At 39.6% G+C, this 23,907-nt stretch overlaps 2 protein-coding genes across 2 annotated transcripts in view; one reads left to right on the top strand and one right to left on the bottom strand.

Moving 5' to 3' along the window:
• CAPN7 (calpain 7) overlaps positions 1 to 1,445 on the bottom strand; it is a 32,481-nt gene extending 31,036 nt beyond the window's left edge. The window contains exon 1 of the mRNA XM_084226332.1: positions 1,292 to 1,445. Within this exon, the coding sequence (XP_084082458.1) occupies positions 1,292 to 1,393 (102 nt within the window). The 5' untranslated portion in view covers positions 1,394 to 1,445. The remainder of the gene's footprint in view (positions 1 to 1,291) is intronic.
• A 552-nt stretch (positions 1,446 to 1,997) lies between these two features.
• Positions 1,998 to 23,907, top strand: part of COL6A6 (collagen type VI alpha 6 chain) — a gene marked incomplete at both ends in the record, with an annotated part of 63,451 nt that continues 41,541 nt past the window's right edge. Inside the window, 1 exon segment of the mRNA XM_084208229.1 lies at positions 1,998 to 2,392. Within this exon segment, the coding sequence (XP_084064355.1) occupies positions 1,998 to 2,392 (395 nt within the window).

Genomic DNA, 23,907 nt, shown 5'->3' with positions numbered 1-23,907 from the left:
AAAATTAACAACTGAGTTAAAAAAAAGAAAAGACTCTTCTTCCTATTCTTTCGCACTTACATGCATAGGCCACCAAGATATTAACACTGTGCTTTTTAAACATATCACAGACACCTTGCACTCAGGAAATAAAAGACCAGCTACAGATGTCTTAACAAATTATTGGAAGACAATCACTTCGTCAGGATAATGGAATCTGTGGAATAATTACTGTGATAAGGATAAACAGAGGCTTCAAAGAAGCTTCTCGCAGGTGAGAAGTCAATGCGATACAGAACTTTAACGTAACTTTACGACACATAAAACAACAATTTACATAGGTGAAAAATGCCTAATGGTTGCACAAAAACGACTAAATACTAGTAGTAAACCTACAGATATTGAGTACGACACTGAATCAACCTCATTATACCCTTAGCTACACCAACCTGAAACTACAGTGAAACAATAAAATCTGGTCCCTAACGGAAAGAAAATTCACACAAAGTTAAAAACCTGTCACCTATAGCTTGTGATCTGAAGCTGTCTTGCTGCTAAGCATCTTGTACTTCGCCACAGACCTCTCTCTTTATTTGGTTACTGTACAAGAGAGTTGCTTCCAGCTGCACACCCAGGAGCGGCAGTATGCCCACTTGTCGTTCTCCAAAATGCCCAGAGCTTACATGGCCAGCATAAAACTGATCAGTATTTCTGGCCTGGCAGGGCTTCGGGAGAGGCCAGGAAAGAACGTGTAAAACCAGCGGGGCAGAGACGTTTTTAGGTTACGACGAATCTTCCCAGAAGCACTGAAGGGGCTGTGTCTCCAGCAGCTGGAAGAAGCGCCCGTTCCCGCTTATTAAGCGGAGTACCTGCAGTGCTTCCCCTAAGCCTGTCGGTAAACATCAGCGCCCGGGCAGCGCTCGTTCCCACCTAAAAACAGGACGCAGGGAAAAGGCGTTTCGCAACCCGCCCTGAAGGACGCGGCTCCTCCGAAGACTGACAAACTTTCGACGCTCACGCACGGCCTTCCGCTCTCGTCTCGGCGGGCACCGCCTCGTCTTCCCCGGGCCGAGCAGCTCGCTCCCGGGGCACACCCGCCGGGGGAGGGCGGGGGCGGCCGCGCTGACCCAGCGCGTCTCTCTCCGCCTGCAGGGCCGTGCCGGGCCGCAGGGGTGCCGAACGCTCCTCTCCGGCCCTCGGGGGGACCAAGGTGGGAGCGCGAACCCTCCGGCAGTTCGAGAGCATCACGGGGCCCGCGGCGCGGGGAAGGAGACAGCGGCGCCCCGAGGGAACCGGCGCGTCCCTACCGTACCTTGTAGTAGAAGACCGCTTCCTGGTAGCGCCCGCTCTGGTCCCGCTGCACGGCCAGCTTCGCGAACTTCACCGCGTCCAGCTCCAGCGTGGTGGCGTCCATGGCCAGCGCCCTCCCGGTGCCAGCGGCAGCGGCGACCGCAGCTCCCGTCGAAGCCCACCCTGTCTCTGTCCCCGCACCCGCCCGGCCGCTTCCCCCGCCTCCCTGACCCCGCCGCGCCCGTCGGCCGCGCCCCCATGTCTGGCCACGCCCCCATGTCGGGCCACGCCCCCATCGTGCGGTCGCGTATATCGCCACGCCCACCAGCTCCGAAAGCGGCCCGTCCGCCTCGTTTGGCCACGCCCACCGCGCGCCCACGCCCGCGCGCCCCGGCAGCCCTGCGCGTGCTCGGGCGCGCGGGGGCGGACGGGCCCGGTGAGGCGGTGGGCGGGAGCGGCGCGCGCCTGCCTGAGGCGATAGGGACGCGAGCGCGCGCAGGGCGGTGATAACAGAATTACAAAATTCCCGAATCACAGAATCAGTTAGGTTGGAAAAGATCTCTGAGATCATCGAATCCAACCCATGACCGAACACCACCGTGTCAACCAGAGTGTGACACTAAGTGCCACATCCAGCCTTAAACACCTCCGGGGATGGTGACTCCACCACCTCCCTGGGCAGCACATTCCAATGTCTAATCACTTCTTCTGTGAGGAAATTCCTCCTAATGTCCAACCTGGACCTCTCCTGGCGCAGGTTAAGACTACGTTCTCTTGTCCCGTCGCTGAGACACACCCTCGTTTCAGCCAGGGTAGAGAGCAGTGAGGTCCCCCCGGAGATAGGCGAGACTCCCATCCTTTCTCTCCCGGCTGAACACCCGCAGCTCCCTCAGCTGCTCCTCACAGGATTTGTGTGCCAGACCCTTCACCAGCTCCAGTGCACCATTGTCTGTTTGCACTCACCCCAGCGCCTCAGTGTCCTTCCTGAACTGATGGGCCCAGAACTGGATGCAGCACGCAAGGTGTGCCCTCTCCAGTGCCGAGTACAGGTGAAGAATCACTTCCCTGGATTCTCTTCCATCCCTTCTCTCCCATGGTTGTCAGCCACGGGCGAAGGAAGCAGGTGGAGCCCTGAGTGGGGTTGTTCTTTTTTTTTTCCATTTCTCAATTTTTAATAGAGGTGGATGTGGCTAATCCCCCTGAGATTGGGTTTTCTAGCCTTTAAAGGGGAGTGTTTTCAGTGTGCATCTGTTTTTCATATAGGTGTAAAATGGAAAGCAAACAAAAAGCCCCGTTTTATTGTATTGATCCTCATTAAAACAAATTAAAAAATCGGGCCAGCAGTTTTGTTACCTAGAAGGCTTAGCTAGGATGTTCAGGATTTTCTCTTTTTTTCTACCATAAGAGGCAGTCAGGGGAAATCTGAGGGGTGGGATTCTTGAGGAGTGGGGTCTGTGCACAAGGAGTCACACAGCAAGGGGTAATGGGAACAGGTTGCACTGGGAGAGGTTTAATCTTGACATTAGAAAGGAAATTTTTATAGAAGCATCGACCATTTGTTGGAGCAATGTCCCTGGGGACATTGCTGGAGGTTTTCAAGAGGGTATAGTCAGAGTGCTAGTCTTATCTATGCTCCCCTTCCCACAGAAGGCTGGACGAGGTTCCTTCTCACCTGGACAATTCTGTGATTCTACAAGCTTTTATTTCTGCCTGAAAATACAGCTTATTGCAAGGCATTGTTTTCATGAGATATAAAAAATACTCTCTGGCAAGTTGTTCTGCAGCTCTCTTTCGTGTGTGTCTTTTCAGCCTGTTTTCTGATTATAGATTTAGTTGGAGGTGCAGCTAAATGCTGGAGTATTAGGTACTGAAATACTGAAATCTGTTATTTTCCCTGTAATTTTCTTAAGTGCAGAGTTAAGTGTTCCCAATCCGTCTTCTTCTCTTCTTTATCCCTTTTGTGCTTTACCAACTGCATTTATATAAATACAGTAATGTTTAGTGCAAAAAGGAACTTTGTTTTTGTGATCTGCCATGTAGGGGGAAGTTCTTGTGTTCTTCGTGGCTTTGCTTTTTGGCTGTGCTGCTTATAAAGTTACTTGTTTTGAGTTTTCTTTTTCCTTCAAAGTGTATTTTATGGATTTTGTCTGAGCACAAGAAAGATTCACATTACACTAAAGTCTTTTTCTGAATAAAGCTCTATTTTTTCCATATTTCCTTAATGATACCATGAAAATGAAGAAGGAGTTTCAGTCAAGGTCTGCTTCAATTTGATGTTGAGACATAGTGGTGTAACTTGCATAGCCTAAAATTAATTTGTGTATCATGGTTTCAGACTAGACCATTTATGGATCAAATAAAACTCTGCAGTATTCAGAGTGACTTTCATGATGAAAAGGAGGCTGAACTGGGCAGAACCACAGATTATGCTGTTCTTTACTTAAATCTACATGCCAAAACCACTTATTCTGTAAAAAAAGCTAAGACCTCTTCCAGCTAATCAGGATTCAAAATGTCACTTTGAAGAATTATTTTTTCACTATTTGATGGTCACTGTAATTGGCCCTTTTCAGATAGTAAATGGCTTGTGTGTTTCTGTTTCTTACTAATCCTCTCTAAAATTCTACAAAAGGCCTTTAAATGTACAGAAATTTAGCCTTTTGCATGCAGTGGTGTTTTTACTTTTGGAGCCAAATATTAAAATTGGCCTGTTTTCTTTCTAGATGAGGAAGAATAATTTCTTTCAATTGATGTTGATATATCCTAGACATTTAAATTTTTGTATGGTTAACTCTTGCCTCCCAAGATACTGTGCAGAAAACCACTTCTACTAACTAAGATTGTTAAACCCCTTTTTCCACTGTCACAAATCCCAATTCCACATCCAGGTCCTCTTCTGCCTCAGTTTTTCTTCCCCTTGGTGATATTTGCTCTCAGTATCCTTTACTTCCCACCTTTTACTTGCCTTATGTGCCTTCCTTCCTAATCTCATCTAATGCTTGCTTTCCTTCCTGCCTGCCTTTTGCAGTCAATATTTTCTGGGAAGATCATAACTCTGGATGTTATCTTAATATTATTCCATCCAGCCCCTGCCTTTTTGCAGAGGCAGTATCAGATGAAGAAATTCAGATCTCTGTTTCTGTGTCACAGTTTTCTTTGCTAACAAGACAGAATCAATTTGTTCTCATTTGTTCTTCCTCTGAAGATACTTCCATCCCTCTTTTCCTTTTGTTTCACATAATGCTGTAATTTGCTGTCTCCCAACTCCTCTTCCCGCCTCCTGATTTTGATTCTTGCTTCTCTGCCTCTCCTCCTCATTTTTTCAAACATATGTTATAAGGATAGATGTTTGCATGATGATGATGATGTTTCTTACCTAAATTTTGCCTATTGCCATACCTATTTTCATTTGACTGCAGCCAAAGCTTTTTCATGCTTTATAATGCATTCAGTGCTTCCCCCACCCCTGGCACTGAAAACCCCAAAGATGCAAACCTTGGATATGATCTGGTCTGTGAATTCCTCCACAGTTATTTTCACTCTGTTGGGGCAATGCAGAGGCAGAACAGGAGTTACTCTGGTCCTTTATTCCTCTGACTGGAGTGCAGTTGGTGCCTGTTGAAAGAGTACAGGAACAAGATAAAGTCAAAGTAGTGTTTTGTCTCAGCTTCCCATAGGCTGTGGGTTGAACTCACATTATTGCCTCTTATACTGCTTGCTGGGCTTATTTTCAATTAATTAGTCTAATTGTTGCTTTAGTAACATTTTGATTTTGGCATTCAAAATATTTTGTGGAAATGTTTAAATTTGTTGTATAACATTCCATTAAAAAAATACAAACCAAAACCCAAAATAATAAGTCAGCTTCCATGCTGTTTCTCAGTGCATTTTCCCACCCTTTCTCACCTTCTTAAAAAAATTATGATCCTATCACTCATATCTTTTATTTTGCCCATAAATTTATGTTCTTTACTATATCTTCCTACCATTATTTTTTGTCACACATTTAATCTCTTTTTAATCTGACAATATTTCCTTTGACATGGAGTGACCAGAATAGTGTGCAGTATTAGAGTTGTCTTATTAATTTTGTATCCTTTTGCATTGTTTTCTTCTGTTTCATAATGATTCCTAACACTCTATTTGCACTTTTAACCACTGCTTAGCATTGACCCAAGTTCTGAGCACTCTCCAGAATGACTCAGCTTTTCTGAGAAAGGATTGATGGCTTAGCATCTGTCATTATGTACCTAATGTGACATTTTTCCCCCTGTGATTTACCAGCATTTAATTTCACAGGCTGTTTACTACATACATAGGAGAAATCCTTGCACAACCTTCTGTAGCAGGCTTTCACAAACCAGACTATTTGTACCACTGGCTGTGGAAAATTGCCAGGCTTGCTGCAGAGAATTGTTGAGGCTGGTTGAGCCAGTGTGAGCTGAGACATCTTTTCTTGCACCTGGATAGAGCAAGGCTTACCAACATAATGTGTGGGGTGAAGCAGAGGCCTCCCAGCCCAATGTTGTCTCAGTGAAGCACAGAAGAGCACTGACACCTCTGTACAGCGAGCGGTGTTGACCCTGAGATGTGAATCCTGCTCACCCAGGTGTAACAGGCCTTGTTAGAAGTGTGTATCTGGTCCTTTGAGGAGACAACGATGCATGGTTTTAACATGCTGACAGAAGCAGACTACTGGGCAGAGATCAGACAGCCTTTACTGCTGCTTTGACTTTTTTGGTGAGGAAGCAATACTGAAGTGTCAGGGTTCTATTCTGCCTTTCATTCATCTGTAAGTCCTATAGCTCAGCTTGACTGAAGGTCAAGAAGCCCCTCATCATCCTTCCTTTGCATGGGAAAAAATACACCCATCAATATGGAAATGAGAAAGGGGCTGCCCCCCACCAATGGCAGCAGCAACATTTGACCAATTATATTTGACTACAGTCCCACCCCCATTTACCCAAAAATATAACACTGACATTTGGAATCCTCCATGGAGAGGATGAAAATATGACCCCAGTTCAAAGACAAGTTGTTGGGCTTGCTCCTCTCTCCTCCCCAAAACTGGTAGGCCTTTTTTTTGGTAAGATTTGTGATTCTGACTTGTGTCAGAGCACACTCTGGTGAAACCAAGCTAATTAGCAGTGAAGTCAAGCATAGTGAAAAGCTGAATTTGTTGCTTTATCTTGAGTTGTTAATTTAGCTTAATTAATCACCAGCTAGCCTTGATATATTTATCACTAATGCAATAAGTACATTTATCAATGGCTGCTCCAAATCTTCATTTCTGTTGCTCCAATAAACTGCACCAGTCATGAATTTGTAATTTTGAAAGTTCTCATTGAACGTGACTGGACTTACAGGGTCAAACTGGTTATAATCAGAAATTTAGCCTACCTGCACCCAGCCCTTCTGATCTCTGAGGACTAGAGATCAAGGTGAAATGCAAGGGGGTTTATTTTCTCCCAGATTGCATACTCTAATGCACCACTGGCTCTTCACCTTATTGTTTCTTGCCATTTTTAGGTGACTTGTGACTTTTTGCAATAGGTGACCACCTTGTTCAGAAACAGAAGTTGGAAATGCTGTGTTCAGGTTCCATAGGGGCCTCCCCCTTCACCATTTGAAGAATCAGCATCCTCTATATTTTACCAATGGTTACTTCTTCCTCTACTTGTTAAAGAAGAGCACTGTGTGGGAAGCTTTTAAGTGCCCTTGTATGGAGCTGTCATCCAGATTTCTACTCTCTTATGAGTGACATCCTTTCCCAAGTGCTCTCCTCTCCTTTTACAAGTTGCTTTCCAAACATTCTACCTGAGATGCTGTTCATATTTTGACACTATTGCTTAGCCAGGACAGTGTTCTCTCATTGCTTCCATGGACTGTGCTGTTTCATGTCTAGTCAGACTATAGGTAATCTCTTCCTTTTTTTAGTTCCAAGTACAGCAAGATTATGGTAGTTGTCACTACTTTAAAATAAATAAAACTAATCACTGTATTGGCCTCCTCCCCCTTAATGTAATTTGTATTATTTTAGTCATTGAAGTATGTTGAATAATCTCTTTATCCTAGATAAAAAGATTGTGGGTTTGTGTTTTGCAGTTTGATTCAATACATAATTTGTCAGGTATTTATTTTAGACATGTGATGGTTTATATTTTAAAGACTTGGGGAGATCTAGGACTTGGAGGCACGGAGCAAAGAGTCAAGAAGCTAAGGAAGGTAAAATAACTCATAAAGAATGGCTGGTGTTTGTTCAGAACATCTTTGAATATCAATAACTGTTTCATCAATAACTTGTTGAACGTGTATACAAAAGTGTTAAATGGATTTTGCAATAATTTAGGGAAACTTCGCCCACATTTTTCCGCTATGTAGGAGCAACTCCTTATATTTATATTTATGGGCCTGGTTTGCTTGGCAGTTCCAGAGCAAGTCTGTTTATATTCTCCAGTGCATAAAATGTTTTCTTAAACAGACTAACTGATCATGGTTTATTTTTGTGCAAAGTACCACAAATTTATTGTTACACAGGCTATCTAAGTATTCTATTTTAAGGACTGAACCCCCTACCTATTGTTTATATTAAAATCTTTTGGTACAAAATTAAATTTTCCTTGATTGAAGGCTTCTGAATGTGAACCCAGACCCCTGATTGCTGCAGATGGTACTTTTATGAAAATAAGATGTCAGGAAAAGCATAGATGAAAATAAAGTCTTTAAGATTGTATATGATATTTTAATTTTTAATATGCTAAAATTCCTTTATATTCATAGGGCTTTGGATTTATGAAACTATTTGTATAAAGGAATCAATTGTATTATACCACTAGGTGTCCATCTACGATTAGATTGAAGCTAGAAGTTTTTGTATGATTAAAGGAACAGAAATTTTAAAAATACATTTTTATTTTGACTCTGATTTACCTATGAGTGTGGTTAAAGTTGCTTGAGTTAATTTTGGTTTTGAAGTTTTCTTGACTCCCTCAAAGAGAATTGGATTTGCTTTTTATAGTCAAACATCCAGTATTCAGACTGGTCAGAAATATTGGTCCTCCAAACACTAGAGAAATAGAAATATGAAATGCAAAATCATTTTACTATAGATTCTGTAGATTTTTTTTAGTAAATGATGCAGTTTCAGCAGAGATCATTGCAATCCTCCAAAATTTTTTTGTTAGTTTATTGCAAAAAGTAATACAACTTTCTAAAAGCAAAATGTTCCTCCTTACACTTTTAAAACACTGGTACTCAGCTTTCTGGGCTGTAATTTGTGGCATCTGTTTCAAAACAGTCATGGTGACAGGGACTTTGATCCTTATTATAGAAAGAGGGAAGAAAAGAGAGAAATATATCTTGATAATAATTTATCAAAATATATTTAACATAGCCCTAGTTAATTTTCTCAATTTCAAGGACAGAAAAGTTATAAAATAGATGCTCAAATGGGTCTCTGTCATCTGTTGAAAAACATTTCTGTAAAGAAAGCCTTATTCTTTATAGGATATCAAATTTTTACCAGAAGCAACTCCTAAAGGGTTAGTATTGGCTGATATTTTATTTCCTTTTTGAAGAAAAATTAAAATTCAGACTCCATGCATTGGTCAAGGTGGGCCTTTTTTAAAGGTTCCTTTGGTGCTATTTATTTTCTCATTTCCAACGAAGGCATTTTAATTAGCATGAATAATGTTATTTGCACGGAACTTGAATTTAATCAAGGAAGTCCTTTACTGAAACAGCTTGTTATACTGTCAAATTTGTAGTCCCAGGTAATTAAAAATTTAAAACTCTAGACACATTCCTCTTTGTGATGGGTTGGCTTCAGCTGGCAGCCAAGATCTCACACTTCTACCTCCACAAAAGGACAGAGCTGGGGGAGGAACAGAGCAGATGAACAGGAGTGAGAAAACTCATGAGTCAAGATAAAGACAAGGAAATCATTCACCCATTACTGTTGACAAAACAGACTCCAGCTGGGGATTAAATTAATTTATTGTCCATTAACATAAACATTTAATTAATGATTTGGGCATTGGGAAACAAAGATAACAAACGTTTAAACACTTTGTGAAAAGACTTTTCCTCCCCCTACTCTTGGCTTAACTTCACTCCAGACACCTCCCCTCTTGTTACTGGTACATGTTACATGTAGTATTTTAAGAGAGGGTGATGTATGATGCAGGAGTTAGAGGTCAGTGTCTAACAGCTTCTCTTCACTGCTCCTTGTTTCTCTGTTCTTCTGCTGTGCTTACTTGTGTGCTTTGCTCAGGTGTGAGTTCTCCACTGACTCTAGCCCCTCTGGGGTTGTCCCTGCTCCAGCATAGGATGCCCCTTTTCTGTTTCAGCCTTCCACAGGGATCAGTTTTGACAAACTTTGGTGCATGTTCCTGCACTTGATGGCATGCCATGCCTTTTGATGGCTTTGACTTTGGGGAAGATGTTTTCTTTTTTTTTCCTTTTTTTTTTTTTTTTTTTTCAAGTATCCATGCCATGTCCCTCCTATCTTCCCCTCCAAGTTGTGTCTTGCTCTTTGATTTTGTCCCCTGCTTTTGCAATACCTGTGAGGTTAGTTTTTTGGCCTGTTTTGGTCCTTTGCACTGCAGCTCATTTCCTCACAGACCATTTTTTGAAGGCACTAAATCTCTCTATTTTTTGGGTTTTTTGGGTTGCTTTCAATTGCATTTCATTTGATCTTATCTCCTTTCCAGAGTATTTGTAAGCCTTTCTTTTCTGTTTCGCAAGATTCTGTTTCCCTTTCCGAAAGGAAAATTCATTTCCTTTCAGGAGGAGAAACGGAATCTTGTGATTTCAATGGGGATCAATTGGGCAAGCTTTGGTGCATGTCCCTGAACCTGGTGGCATGCTCTGACCTTGTTGCTCACCATACACTGGTAGTCTCAGTCTTAGATTTTTCTGCCCTTTCTTAAAATGTTTTTCAGAGATGTGTGACAAACTTTGGGTATCTTGGCTTCATTGTGCAGTGGGTCCATTGCTGGGTCAGCTGTTTTTGACACAAGGCAGCCGCATACCTCTTTTCACTGAGACCACTCCTGCAACCCCACCACCACTACCAAAACCCAGTTCTTTATACCCCAGTGTATTCATAAAGAGATCAGCTTGAGGAGAAAGAAGTGATTATTACAAATAAAGATTTTTCCTCCTCAGAATTTTTAACAGGCAACTTAGTTAAACTAAGACAGTCAGTTGGACTGGATTAGTTACTGCTTGATATTACATATGTAAGGTACAACTGAAAACCTGTTGGAAGGTAACAAGACCCATATGGAGGATACATGGATTTCAAGTTCCCTTTCTAGGGTTACCCTCTTCTATTTGCAGAAGGTTGTACCCTGGGCTAAGCTAAATCCACAGCTGCAGAAGGAAACAATCCCTACTGCCTCAGCTGGTAATTGCTGAATCTGGCTGGGAAGACCCTTGTTAAAGATCCTTGTTGCTGATCAAGGAGACGTAGGTCAGAAACCACTGATGGCTCCTGTGGGTTGTTCTCCATGTACAGTTTGTAGGTTCCTGTGGCTGCTGCTCTCATGAAGGTTTGGGTTTTAAGAGTGTTGTCTTCTCCTGTTGGAAGCAGGTTCATGTAAGAACATATTTTTGCCATTTTACCAGCAAAATTCAATTTCTGAACTTGATGTGTATCAGCTGTGCTGTGCCAAGTACTGTGTGAAAGCAATTCTAAACATTGAGATCAGTGAGAAGGTAAAACTGCTTTGTGCATATTGTCTTTAAGAGGGTAATGTACATGGGGCAACTGTTCATTGACTTTGCACTTGACCTTCCCTAACAGTAATTTTGTTTGCATATCATATCCTTATTTGAGACTGTGTCTTTCAGGTGCATGATTGGTCTCTCTTGACTACAATCTTCACACCCCCACTCAGCCCCCCAAATCTCACACTGTACGCAGGTTCTGAATGCTCTCTCTGATTTGTTAGCAAGTTTAATAGCTCTAATAAATATAGATATATCAAAGAGGGTTAAATTTCAACTTTCATCTAAGTATGGAAATTCCCAACAATGGTGAAAGTTTGAAGAACATTCACATCCATTGGACTTGATTAACAAGGTCAGCTCAGTGGACTGTGGGGAGGCTGATTATTTGGGGAAATCCTTGGGATCACAGTAGTTTCTGTGGCTTTTAAGTAAGATGGTTTGATACATGACTGGGTAGTTTGTCCTCCTGTGTATACTGCTAATGAAGTTGGTCTGTAAGAATTCAATTATTTTGCTTGATGTGCTTACTCTAATTAAAAACTAAAATTTTGCTTTAATTAAAATAATGCTTCTTCATTAAAGAACATTCTTGCAGGATTTCATCAAATAACCATATTCTTTATAACTGTCTTCCAGGTGAGAAAGATACTGGATGCTTGAAGAACCTTTTCCTTCATGAATGAACTTCATTACTTTACTAATGACATCTGGCTGAATTTTGGCGATAGCTTTGTGGTAAAAATATTTTCATATCCTTAAGCTATATAATCTAGGTAAAAAGGACAAATGTGCATGAAGGAATGGGGAAATGTACATGAAGGAATGAGGAAAAACTGGTCAGAATAATTGTAATGGGAGGATGGAGTACAATTGCTCCAAGACAGTTTTGACCCATCTTGGTAATTGTCACTTTTCTGAGAAAATTTTTCCTCATGTATTGATGCAGAGAACAAATCTGATAGCATTTGGAGTAGATATCAAGTGTACATCTTCAGCTTTCTCCAGTCTTTCCCTGTGTGCATAAATACCCTTGCGCTCAGTCAAGCCAGTTTTTATGGATTTTTTCAGTTTTTAAGTCAAATGACATGATTTCATCAATCATCAAATAAGATTATTTGTTGAGTTTGCATTTTTAAAGGAAGCCAGAAACATTGTTCTAAGCAGTTATTAGGCAGGCAGCAGGCAGATTCCATGATGAGTGCTTAAATAATGCCATTTATATTGCATAGGAATGCAGCAGAAAAAAATAATGACATTGAAGTCCTGAGGACACCAATGTGTATGTAATGGTGGGCCTCATTCAGTTATTGCAAATCCTAAACTTTTATTTTACCCTTGAAAATTTCACTAGGATTAAGTTGCTCATGGGGATGTGTTTGTACAGCTGGAACAAGAGAAAGTGTAGATACACTGCATGTGAATCTCTTAACCTAACCATAACTCTCCAGATATTAATAAAAAATAGCATGCCAAAAAATCTAGTCCATTTTTCAAATGCAAGCCTAATTATTATTTTTTTTCCTTCTGCACAGAGTCTTCCTTTAGTCCTGTGGAACCGTTGTACAGGATTTAACTGTGGGATAAAACAATACTGAATAAAGTCCAGCATGTAGTGGCTTTTATAATCTGCATTGCTGCAGCATGTCTGCTCTGAACTACCAAAATAAAATGGCTGGGTACAATCAGAAGGAATTAAGGACAGAAAACCATGACCTGGAAATGTCACTTCCAATCTGGCTGTCATATCCTATAACCTTTCCACTTATTTGTGGCTTTGCATATGATGGTCTCATTTTTATTATGTTTTTACTTATACATTGAATTTTTCAAGGTTAAAAGGCAAGAAGGTATTTGGTTTTTAACTAAATTGTGTCTGCCTCAGACAAGTGAACAGCATAATGATATGAAAATGTCGCTCAGAACTAAGACAATTCCTGTGCTTTATTTATTTTTAAAGTACTGCAGGCAAGGAAGTTGGCATTGAGCACTGTCTGGAAAACAGAACTAGACCTCCAACGGTATTGGTGAGTGAACATTTCTTTGACTGTTTTACTGCCTAGAAACAAAGAAGCAGCTTAGAACTGGAACTGGAGCAGCCTGGAAGTTATAACTGTTTTGGGCAAAAAATCCCCAGTGTATCTTGCAGGAAATTGTCTTTCTGCTGTGTTTTACAAGTGATATGTATGTACACTTTTTTTAAAGTGGATCCTGTTAGAGCTTAACTTCAGGCTCTCTGCAATGATCTTTAACTTGAGTCCCAAAGGGGAATCCTTGTGTTCTTTATGCAGGTAAATTTTTCATCAAAAAATTCAACCAATCCTTGGTTCATATTTTTTTTTTTTCAATAATTTTCCCACTCTCCCTGAAAGTCTGTGTGAGAGAAAAGAACCCAGCAGAAATGTAGTAATGCTCTAGGTTCAGAGACTTCTGGAGATAAAAGGTGGATTTTTAATGCCCTCTGATTCATTTCCTTTCAATTCATTGGCTCTTTGTGCATATCTGATGTTTTAGCAATACCAACACCCTGCTGCAAAGCATTCCACAACTTAAGCATCCAGTACCTGAGCCTCCATTCTGCTTGCTGTGAACCTGCCAGTATCTAGCTTCAGTTGATATCCTGTCCTTTTGTTGAAGAGCCACTGTCTCCAAGTTGCTCATGGCCTTATAAACACCCATCTTATCTTCACTCAGTTTTCTATTTTTTTCCAGTGGTCTGCATAGTCACTTTATGCTTGCATGTCTTTCCATACCTTTTATTTATCCTTTTTATCCTGCTTTGTGCTTGGATGAATTTGCAGAGTTATTGCTGATCTCTGAAAACACTGTTACTTTACTTCAATGGAGACATGAGTATTTGATCATATGAGAGAAAAAAAGAAATACATGGGCTTGAAGGGTCTGTGTTGTCCAGTCAAATGCAAACATTGCTTCTTTCTGTGTCTCATATGACACCCTGCAGCAAAGTTAGGCTCTTCAGTGGATCAAATTCTTTAAAACCAAACAGTATGCCACAAGAACAGAAGGAAAACCCAGACAAAACAAATGTTTAGTTGAGAATGATACGTGTTATGAAGTAATAAAGGAAAATCAAGAGAAGTAGTAAAGGTGTGCAATTGTGCACATTTTATTAACCTGATCTCATCTCATCTTTATGTACCAGCCAAGTGGGAAGTATTCCAGTTAAACAGATCTCAATGAATTCTCCATTCTTAGGAACATAGCAGAGTTCACTTTGCCAGATGTTCTAATTTCCTTTATTTTGTATGAGAACTGGTGTTTGCCAGAGGAGGAAAACATATTTCCGTAGAAGGTGGAGGTATCTTTGAAGATTTTCTTCATGTGTCCTTTGGTTGAAATCCAAGTAATTTTCACTAAATACCAAAACTGCCACAGCAAGGTTTGACTTCAGTAATGATCTGTGTCAAAAGCCAGGAGTATAGAGATCATGCAGAATCTATAGCCTTAAAGTTTATATTATTTCCTTTTAGTGTTAAAGCTTTAGAGGTTTTACTTTTTTTGCATTTCCTGTTTTGAAATACTCAGAATTTTCAATAACTGTAGTAGGTCACAAAATGAATGAAATAGAGCCTATTTAGAGCTCACTGTGTGTTCTTCTAGACAGTGCATATACATTCAGAACAAGACCCTGAAGACATGATGAAGATTTAAGCCCCTGGAGTAAAGAATGAATGATGCAAGGGTGGCATGCTGGGACAGCAGAGTTTTCACCATAAACCTGAGTCTGATCCCTTTAAAAATAATTACACAAAAACTGTATTGTGCTCAAAAACTACCCTCAGCTACAATGAGGTAAGCCTGCCTATTGCTTTCCCTCCACCTCCCCAGTTTGTTTCCATTTATGAAGTACCTTAATGTTTCCAGCACTGGAAAAGAAACCCCAAAACAGGTTCCAAGAGACCTAGTAAAAAGCTCTGCTATTCATCTTGAGAGAATAAACTGTGTAGTAGTCTCTTTTGACCTGGAAAATGATATTGTTCTTTGAGTTTATTAAGGAATGAAGACTGATAATGCATTAAATTTTGAAAAGGTATACAGATACAGTGATTTATTAGAGTGGAATGGGTTTAGTCCTCAGTTTTGACCAAGCATTTTAATAGTTTTTCTTTGTAAGAAAATGTCAGCTTTATTAATACACTGGATTAATTCACCTCTTGCTGGCTTCTGCAGTATGAAGCTCCCTGTAATGATATTCATGTGATGGCTCCAGGCATCTTAAACTAAGAGGCTGCCTTTTTTATTTTTTTTCTTGAAACAGGTGGCCACCTAAGGCATCGACATCTTGGCATGCTAGCTTGTCTGTGTTAGGAAGGGTAGGAATCAATATTTCCAGCATGCTCCTCTGACCCTGCTCCTTAACTTCACTCATCCCTGCCTAGTTTCTTGTAATTTTATTTTCCGCATCCATTCCATCCTTTTATTTAAAACTGGCATCCTTGACATGGGATGCAAGCCTGTATACAAACAGATGTGACCCTGTAACAGGCAGTGTTTTGTACTAGGTTTATTTGGGAGGATAAATGAGTCTGGTGTTACCAGCTAATGGGGTTAGATCCTCCCGTAGCAATGCCAGCTACCCAGTTTTCTACATGTAGATATTTGTGTTCCTCAGTTTTGTCTGTGTTCTCTGCCAGCATGTGTTCACTGCTGGAACTAATATGGAGCCATGAGCTGTCACTGCAGGGTTGTAAACTAAGCCAAACATATTTGTAAAGAGTTTTGAAAGTCAGGTTTTAAAAATTTGTTTTTATGAAGAATTTTCGCCTTCCTAGGAAGTGAGGATTTTTGATCTGTACAGGATCAAGTGCACTACCTGTGTACTGTCATCATGTGAATGTGATGATCAGGATCATGCAAAAACTTTTCCAGGTATTCTGCAAGTAGGTTTAGTTTGAATGATGGATCAGGCAAACATTCAGCAGTGTCTGTCTCATATTTTGACCAGTGGGCTCCCTACCCCCAAATGTAGGAGAGACTAGCAAAGCATTACTGTATTTGATGCTGGAAATCAGTTTTTCAGTAAAAGGTTAAAAAAATAGAATTAAAGCCACTACATCTCTAAAACCATCCAAAATGGTGCAATTGCCCCATTAGTTGGTGTGATGTAGTCCATACTGTATAGAGCTCCTTGTGATTGGAGCAGGGATAGATCTGCACAAATTGTGACTCGTGATCTCTGTTCCAGTTTAGCCTTGCATACCATGGCATTATTAGCTCATCCTACTTTTAGCTTTTGCACCTTTTCCAGTTACTATGTTCAGAAGGGATGGACTTTCCTACTAAATCTATCTTTCACTGGAAATAAAGCAGAAGATCTCTCTTGTATCTTGAAGCACTGTGACCTGTAGAGTCACTCTTACAATAGCTGCTCATTGCCTGTGCTGGGCAGTTTAAGTGCATTAAATTTTCCTTTCCCTTCTAAGGAAAGACATGACTGGAGAGGTGGGAATGAAAGCCCCATCTGTACACCAGATCCTTATGTACTGTAAACTGTGCTAATGAAGTCCGTGGTTCGTTGTTGATTTGTATCCCAAGGGATATGTAGAATCGGAAATAAATTGGGGGAAAAAAAGCAAAGTTGCTGCCTGTCTTTCCTGAGACACCTGATTGCTATAAAACAGAACAAAAATTGTATGGGTTTTGAGACTGTGTGATACTTAGAAGATCTTTCTTAGGGAAACAACAACATTAACAAAAAAAATTGATGGCGCAGCTGAAGGTTAAAGTGAATTGAAAATAAAATGAAATATTGAAGAGAAAAAGTCAGGGTGCATGGAAGGAAGCAGGCAAGCCAAGACACATCTGGAACTGAACCTGGCTAGGGAAATTAAAAATAACAAACAGTTTTTCTTCAGGTACTTAGGACAAAAAAGGAAGAGAAAGAAACTGCACCCTGCCTGATCGGTGGGAAACAGGGGACCTGTCTATGACTGACACGTACAAAACTGAGATACTCAACAACATTTTTTCCTTCAGTCCTCACTAGCAAGTGCTCCAGTCATGTCACCCAATTCCCTAGTCTAAAGGTAGGGACTGGGAAAATGCCCACTTAAATGCCCCTTTAAGAGAAGATCAGGTTTAAGACCAGCTAAGGAACCTGAATGTGCACAAATCCCATCTTTTCCAGGTGTTCTTGCCTTCTGTCCCCGCCTTTCTTGATGCCCTTGCATAGTAGGTGTGAGGCTCTACAAGTGGAAGTGAAATAATGATTCATCTTGCATGGGTGTGTCCCTGAGGTTAAGTTGCTCTACTCCCTGCATCAAAACTGCTTCCATAAAGAAAAAAAGATGGGTGAGACTCCCATCTGAAGGGAACAGAAAACCCAATATCTCTGATGTGGGCAACTGAGCTTTCAGCATTTTTTTTCCCATTTAAGTTTGAGACATTTCAAACATTTCTGTAACATGAAAAAGCATTTCTCTTACCTACAGTGACCCTAGATAAATTTGGTAACATAGTGGTTGCTGTCTCCCTCTCCTTGAAGGGAACTATACTGTCTGTTGAGGCCAGTGTCTCTGGGTGGTATTTCAATCCACTTGTCAATTTGCAGAGGATCCCAGGTGTCGGAACCCAGGAGATTCCTTTGACTGCCCTGCAGGACTCGAACCCCTGCCTGGGGGGCTCAGAGACTTTGGCACAGAGCCCAAGACCCCTATGCCTTTGATCTTGATCCATGGAAAAACAATTACCAACCTTTATAGGAAGAATTACAAGTCAAGAGAGTTTAAGTAGAATAATAGTTTGTCACAGGGTGAAAAATAGATTTTTGGGGTTTTTAGAATGGGGGTTCAGGAGGCAAGATGAAGGAATCTGGGCGCGTCCAGTCTTTCTTCTTCTTGGCCCCCATCTTGTGCTGTGATGTTGGCACTTTAGGATTGGTTTAGAGTTGAAGCTCACTGTCTAACATAGGTGATAGGTATTGAGAAGTTATGGTAAATAATGTACATGTAGTTTTTAGTATAAAAAATATACTAAAAGATACTAAAATATACTGGGGGCAGCCAGCGTGCCTCTCTCTGACCTGCTGAATGGACTTCGGCAGGCCAGAGAAAGAATTTTATAGTTAAGAAGCAATAAACAACCTTGAGACTGAGAACTGAAGATTTCTGACTTCTTCTTCAACAGCTGGGCTGGGAAAGAAACTTTCTAATGTGTCTCGGGGTCACTCTGACCAGCAGAAGTCCCGAGATCCAGGAGCTCTGGTTGCAGTGTTTGGAAGTAATTAGCATGTTTTAAAAAAGGGACTAAACTGCAGCTAAATTATCTGTATGTCATTATGTTGTGCAGGACAGTGTGCAAAATTCCACTTCTTTTTAGCTTTCCTGACACCAGACAAAGTAAAAGAATTTGTTTAGAAGCCCTTTTACATCTGAACGGAACCTACAACCTTCCAAAGCAAAATTAGAATGTAGAAACATAATGGCTCATGCAAGAATTCTAATCAGTAAATAATTAGAGGCATATGGTAGTCTTGAACTGAAACATTGTCCAGGAAATGTTAGTAGTGCTCAGGGAAAAAACATTGATGCTATACTTGTTTTCTTTTGTGTGGTCCTAGAGAAACAGAGGGTTCTTTTTGTAGATGATGCTGTAAAGGCCAAACTCTATGACTATTATTAATTGTATGTTATCTCAAAATACATTTTCATTATATGTTATTCAGTGTTCATGAAGTGAATTTCAGTGGGCATTGGTGAAAGAATTTATGTGCACAATTCTTGCTGGCTTGGAACATCAGAGACAAGGCTTTGAAGGAAGAGAACCCACCACCTTCAGCAGCAGTTTGGAGATTCAAGTGATATTCTTTCATCTGCCAACACAGTCCTATGTAGTACTGACTAATCATGTATGACAAACACTCATTCTGCAAGTGTGATGTAGCTCATTTCAGCATTTAAAAGATTATATTATAGCATTAAAAAATAAATCAGAGAACACTGATTTTTGAGGAAATGCAACACTTCAGAGGTGCCAAATTGTATTTAAATTTATTTGCCTTCAGGGAAAAATTGGAATTTTGGTCTTATTTTGATTCTGTATGAAGCTGCATTTTTAAGTTTCTTAGCTCCTCACAAAAGTGTTTTTTAAGATCTGCTATAGTGAGATAGCATTTCTGAGGATTATTAATGAGTGTTTGCATATGGATGAGCTTACATTTTATCTGGTGCATTGTGACTTTAGTGCGTGGCAAGTGTCACAAAATGCATTTTCTAAGTTACCTGTATAGGCATGCAGACACCTGAGAAAGTGTCAGATTTCACACTTACTTCCCAGAATTTATTATGGATTCTTCTCTCGATGTGGCAATATATAAAACACGCTGTTTAATTTTCATTGGTTTCACAACAGCTGCAGTTTTAAAGATGATTGCCACAAAGTTACTCAGCTCTAATTGGCTTGCATACAGTCATTTACATAATTCTTCCAAATACAGTATAATTCAGTCAAACAAATCTCCTTCTTGTCAGTGAATATGAAAAGAGGGTTTGGATAAACAAAATTTATTCCAAATTATTCAAAGTGAAATATGCACCTAGTAATAATATCAGGATGCTTCAGAAATGCCTATGTCTCTTTTCTTTGTTCATTTTACAAAGATGTTTCATTTGACAAGACAACATGAGCCTTGAACTTATTATGGGTGATGTTCTAGTCTTGTGAAGATATTCACAAGCAAAAGTCTTGATTCTTTCTAGCTTCATATTTTCCTGCCATCAAAAGTGATAGATTCTGGTAAAAATGAATTACTTTCAGCACTGGAAATGAGAGGATAATTAGGTGGTGTTTTAAACAAGTACGTTGGCAGAAGTTTTACTTCTATTGGCTATTGCAAGGTAAGATTTTTCTAGCATTAAGTTCTTATAAAGCAAGAATCTGCATCTTGCCACCACCAGTAAGTTCCTTTTTTTAGAATCCTTTCTCAAAGGTACATCTAGCATATGGTAGTGAATAATTGATGGTTTAAAAATTGTGTAATGCTGCAAACAAACTGTTGTCCTCAATTTTAAATTCCCCACTTTGTGTAGTTCAACATGAGAGGACTTATACTATTTTTATTCTAAAACAAGAATTGTTATAAAATTAATTTGTTCCAGATGAGTTTGAGTACTTACTCCTGTGGATAGGATGCTTTCCCACTCAATATTCCTGGAAGTAGGAGAGTCACATCTGCTGGTTTTCTTCAGAACTTTTGGCTTTGAGAAGCTGTTTTCATGAATGAAATATTTGTATTTAGTTCACTTAATATCCTTTACTAAATGAGTCAGTGAAGCATATGTGGGTAAGGTTTTCCCTTTATGCTGTTGACATTTGTCTACTTTCCAGTCAAAGGGACTGGCAAGGATATGAAAAATTACTTTTATCATCCTCCAGGTTTAGCTGGCCCATTTTACAAGGTCTGTGAAATGTTTTTTGTTTCCTGCTTTAATGCTTTTTATTGATTGCTTTTATTCTCTCTTCTGTATGTAAACAAACTTGATCTGTGGCACTGCCATGATATTTCTTTGATACTGACATGATACTACAACAAAGTAAGTCTAAGGCCAGAACAGATAGGAAAGAGAGAAACAATAACAAATGTCTAGTTCCATCTAGTTTCTGATGTGGGAAAACTACTCATCCATATGAAGGAGCTCTTTTGGCCTCCTTTACCCCATTTAACAAATCCCTCAGTAGGAGATACATTACCTTGCTGTGAACTATGTATATACAGGTTATTGCTTACAGTCCCAAATTGTCATATGAGGCTTCTGCTCTTCTTTTATTGAGGCCAAAGAACAGTTTAGGAGTTTGAAAGTGAACTAGTTCTGGGTCAAAATGAGTCATTGCTAAGTAAGAACTCATTTAACTCAAGGTTTAAAGACTCTAAAGTTTCACGGCTCCATTTAATGGGTTTGGTTTTAAAATTCTTTCCCCCATCTGGGATGAAAGGTGAAATGTAACCTTCAGCTTGACCTCTTTCTAGAGGAAACTAAAACATGAGTGTCTAAAGCTGTAGTAATGTGCATAGTTATGTTCATTACTGACAACTTGGGATAGTCTAGTTGAATTCATACACTTAGAGGCAAGCTTTAATTAATTTCAACTGAATATAGCAGTTTAAATTAGAATGTGATTAGTAAATAGCTAATTACAGATTGTTCAATGTGAGGAAGTGAAAGCTTATCAGGCTCTCAGAATAGCTAACTGTGGTCTTAGGTAGATGTCATAAGTATTCTGGTTAGATTTAATTTTCAACTAATGAGGTTTTCAGCCATTTAGTTTATTTTATTCTGTGTTAAAAATAGAATGAGTAAAAACCACAGACTTTTCAGTGAAGATTTCCTGGAAGCAAAGTGCTGGGAGTTGGGGCAAGCAACATAGCAGTGTCAGAAAATTTGTTATCTGAGCCTTACAGAGTTTTTACTTCTGACACCTGGCAGGTAGCAAGGACAGCTCTGCTTGTCTTGTTATCATGCATTACGGGAGTTGCAGGTTGCTCATGCTGAGCAAAGGAAAGGTGTAAAATAAAGAACGATTTTTAGAAGATGCTCAGGACTTCTCAGGATTTGTCCCGATCCTAAGGGAATATGCATATATACTTGGTACATTCAACACATTTAACTTCAGGGAACACTATGGTTATGGTTATATATATGGTATTTGGTATGGTTACTTCAGATATGGAGATATCAAAAATAGCTGGGCTCTCTGATAAAAGATTTGTTTTTGAGGGATCTTCTGGACTGAAGAGAGAAACTGTAATTTTATTTTTAATTTCATGGTAGGTTAAGAACTGTTTGAGACTGCCAGGATACCAGGGTCTACTTATATAATTTTGTTAATGTGTAGTTATTGCAATTTGTTCTGTTTAAACCATCAGGAATATAGAAGTATGAATGATAAGGAATGTTTACTTATAGGATCATAACATGCTAATTACTAAGCTTTACTCAGATATAGAAAACTATGCAATAGGCTTATAAAAGGTGCACCAAATACTGAAATGGAAAATAATTTTGTCTCTTCATTCTTTAAAATGAAGTCAGCAAGTAAACATCCGTCCCATTTGCTCACAGACAGGCAGACACTGATTTTAATGGTAAATGAAACTGAATTTTAGTGTCAGTCAGTTTTTCCTTGTAAGACTGGGTGTAGACTCCTCATGGGCTGGTTGTGTGCTTGTCTGTACCTACGTCTGTCTGTGGGGGTGTTGCTGTTCTGGTGGCCACGTCCTTTCCAGCTGAGTCTGCATGTCCTTCTAAACAAAACCACTCCTTGAGGCATATTGATCCTCATGTTGTTCACACTGACTTCTTAAGTCAGGTAAGTCACCCAGGGTCTCCTTGCTTGAATCAATGCCTGGCCCTGTGATTATACCTGGAATCAGTAGGAAGCTCCTTTCTCTCCGGATAACCTGCAATGAGTAAAGCAGCAACTTTCTTCCTGAGACATTTCAGCGCTAACAAAAGATAATGTACTTGTAGGAAAAAATTTGTGGCTGTGGAGAGAGATAACTAAAAAAATGTTTCTTCCTTTACATAAAGAGCTGACAGCCAGAAGTATTTTACATTGTGTTTACAGCAACATTTATCTTTCTTCTGGTACTATGATTTCTCAGTGTTTAAAGTTCAATACGTGGATATATGAGGAGAGTTGTAAGGTGGGAGGGTGGGATGGACTCCTCCTCTTTTACTGTTTGGTGAAACCAGGAAATTCTGCAGTTTAAAACCAGGCTTTAAATTTGCTTTAGTGAGAGAAAAGGAGATGGTGGAGGAAAGAAATAACTAAGTGGGGCATGTAAGTTGAAGCTTTCTCTCCCTTGTATTCCAGGACTTGATCTTATTTCAAAGACTTCAGAAGGAATGAAATCAGCATGTAGAATTTGAAATAATCTAACTGGAGTACTTCAGTAGGTAGGAGAAAATGACGTGATCACATTTATTTGCACTGGTAGAGATGGGATTTTAAGTTAAAAGAAGAAAGATTATGTTCCTTCTGTTAGTATATACCAACACAAGAGGGAAAATGTTCCCAGTCAGGTGTGCAGGGAGAATCCTGTATGCAAGATGCTTATAAATCATATGTGAAAAAGAGATGTTGCTTCAAGATCTCCATGCTTTTGACAGCTTGCTTAAGAAGCATATTATGATTTGAGAGTGCATTTGGCTCTGGCAGCAAAAATCTACAGAATGACTTTTTTTGTCTAAAACAGGCAGGCAAAAAGCAGCTGAAGATAAGACTAGGACATTAGTTGATTAAAAAAGAAAAACAAAATATATGGGCAAGTAGTCTTTGTGAAGCATTTAAAGGATTCAGGAGTACTGTTGATATTTTTCTTCCTTTGAGATTTATATACATATATGTGTATATCTGGGAACAAATATGTAAAAATGCTGGCAGTAAAATGAGCTTTAAAATATGTATTATTTTATGCTGTTTTCTAAGGACTTTCAATAATTTACAACTTTTAACTCCTAATATAGAATTAAAGTGGAAAGATGTCTTAGATTTTGGAGAATTGCTGCCTTAGCATCTTGCATAATTAGGGTTATATATTTATTTATATAAGCAACTACAGATGTGCAAATATAAGTAACTTATGCTAAAGCCTTGTATATTCTATTTTGCACTCAAATAAATTTTAGAATTAAGATATTGCCAGTGTAATGCTCTGTAGCACTGCATGTTTCTGAGAGAGTTTATTTAGGGTTTGATCCATAGTATCTATGAGCTCTATGATTTGAATTTTCCATTAAATTACTTCTCATTTTGCATTAGTAAATAATGAACAATGCACATAGAAGGCCTAAAGCACCTCTATATGTGCAGCTTGTACTGCATGATTGGAATTTTGTACATGAAGATAAAGCAAAATAAATAGTACAAGTAGGAAAATCAGTCTGC

The sequence above is a fragment of the Fringilla coelebs genome (genome assembly GCF_963513975.1).
Source record: "Fringilla coelebs genome assembly, chromosome: 1".
Taxonomy (NCBI): domain Eukaryota; kingdom Metazoa; phylum Chordata; class Aves; order Passeriformes; family Fringillidae; genus Fringilla; species Fringilla coelebs.
This window is presented reverse-complemented; position numbering and strand designations above follow the sequence as displayed.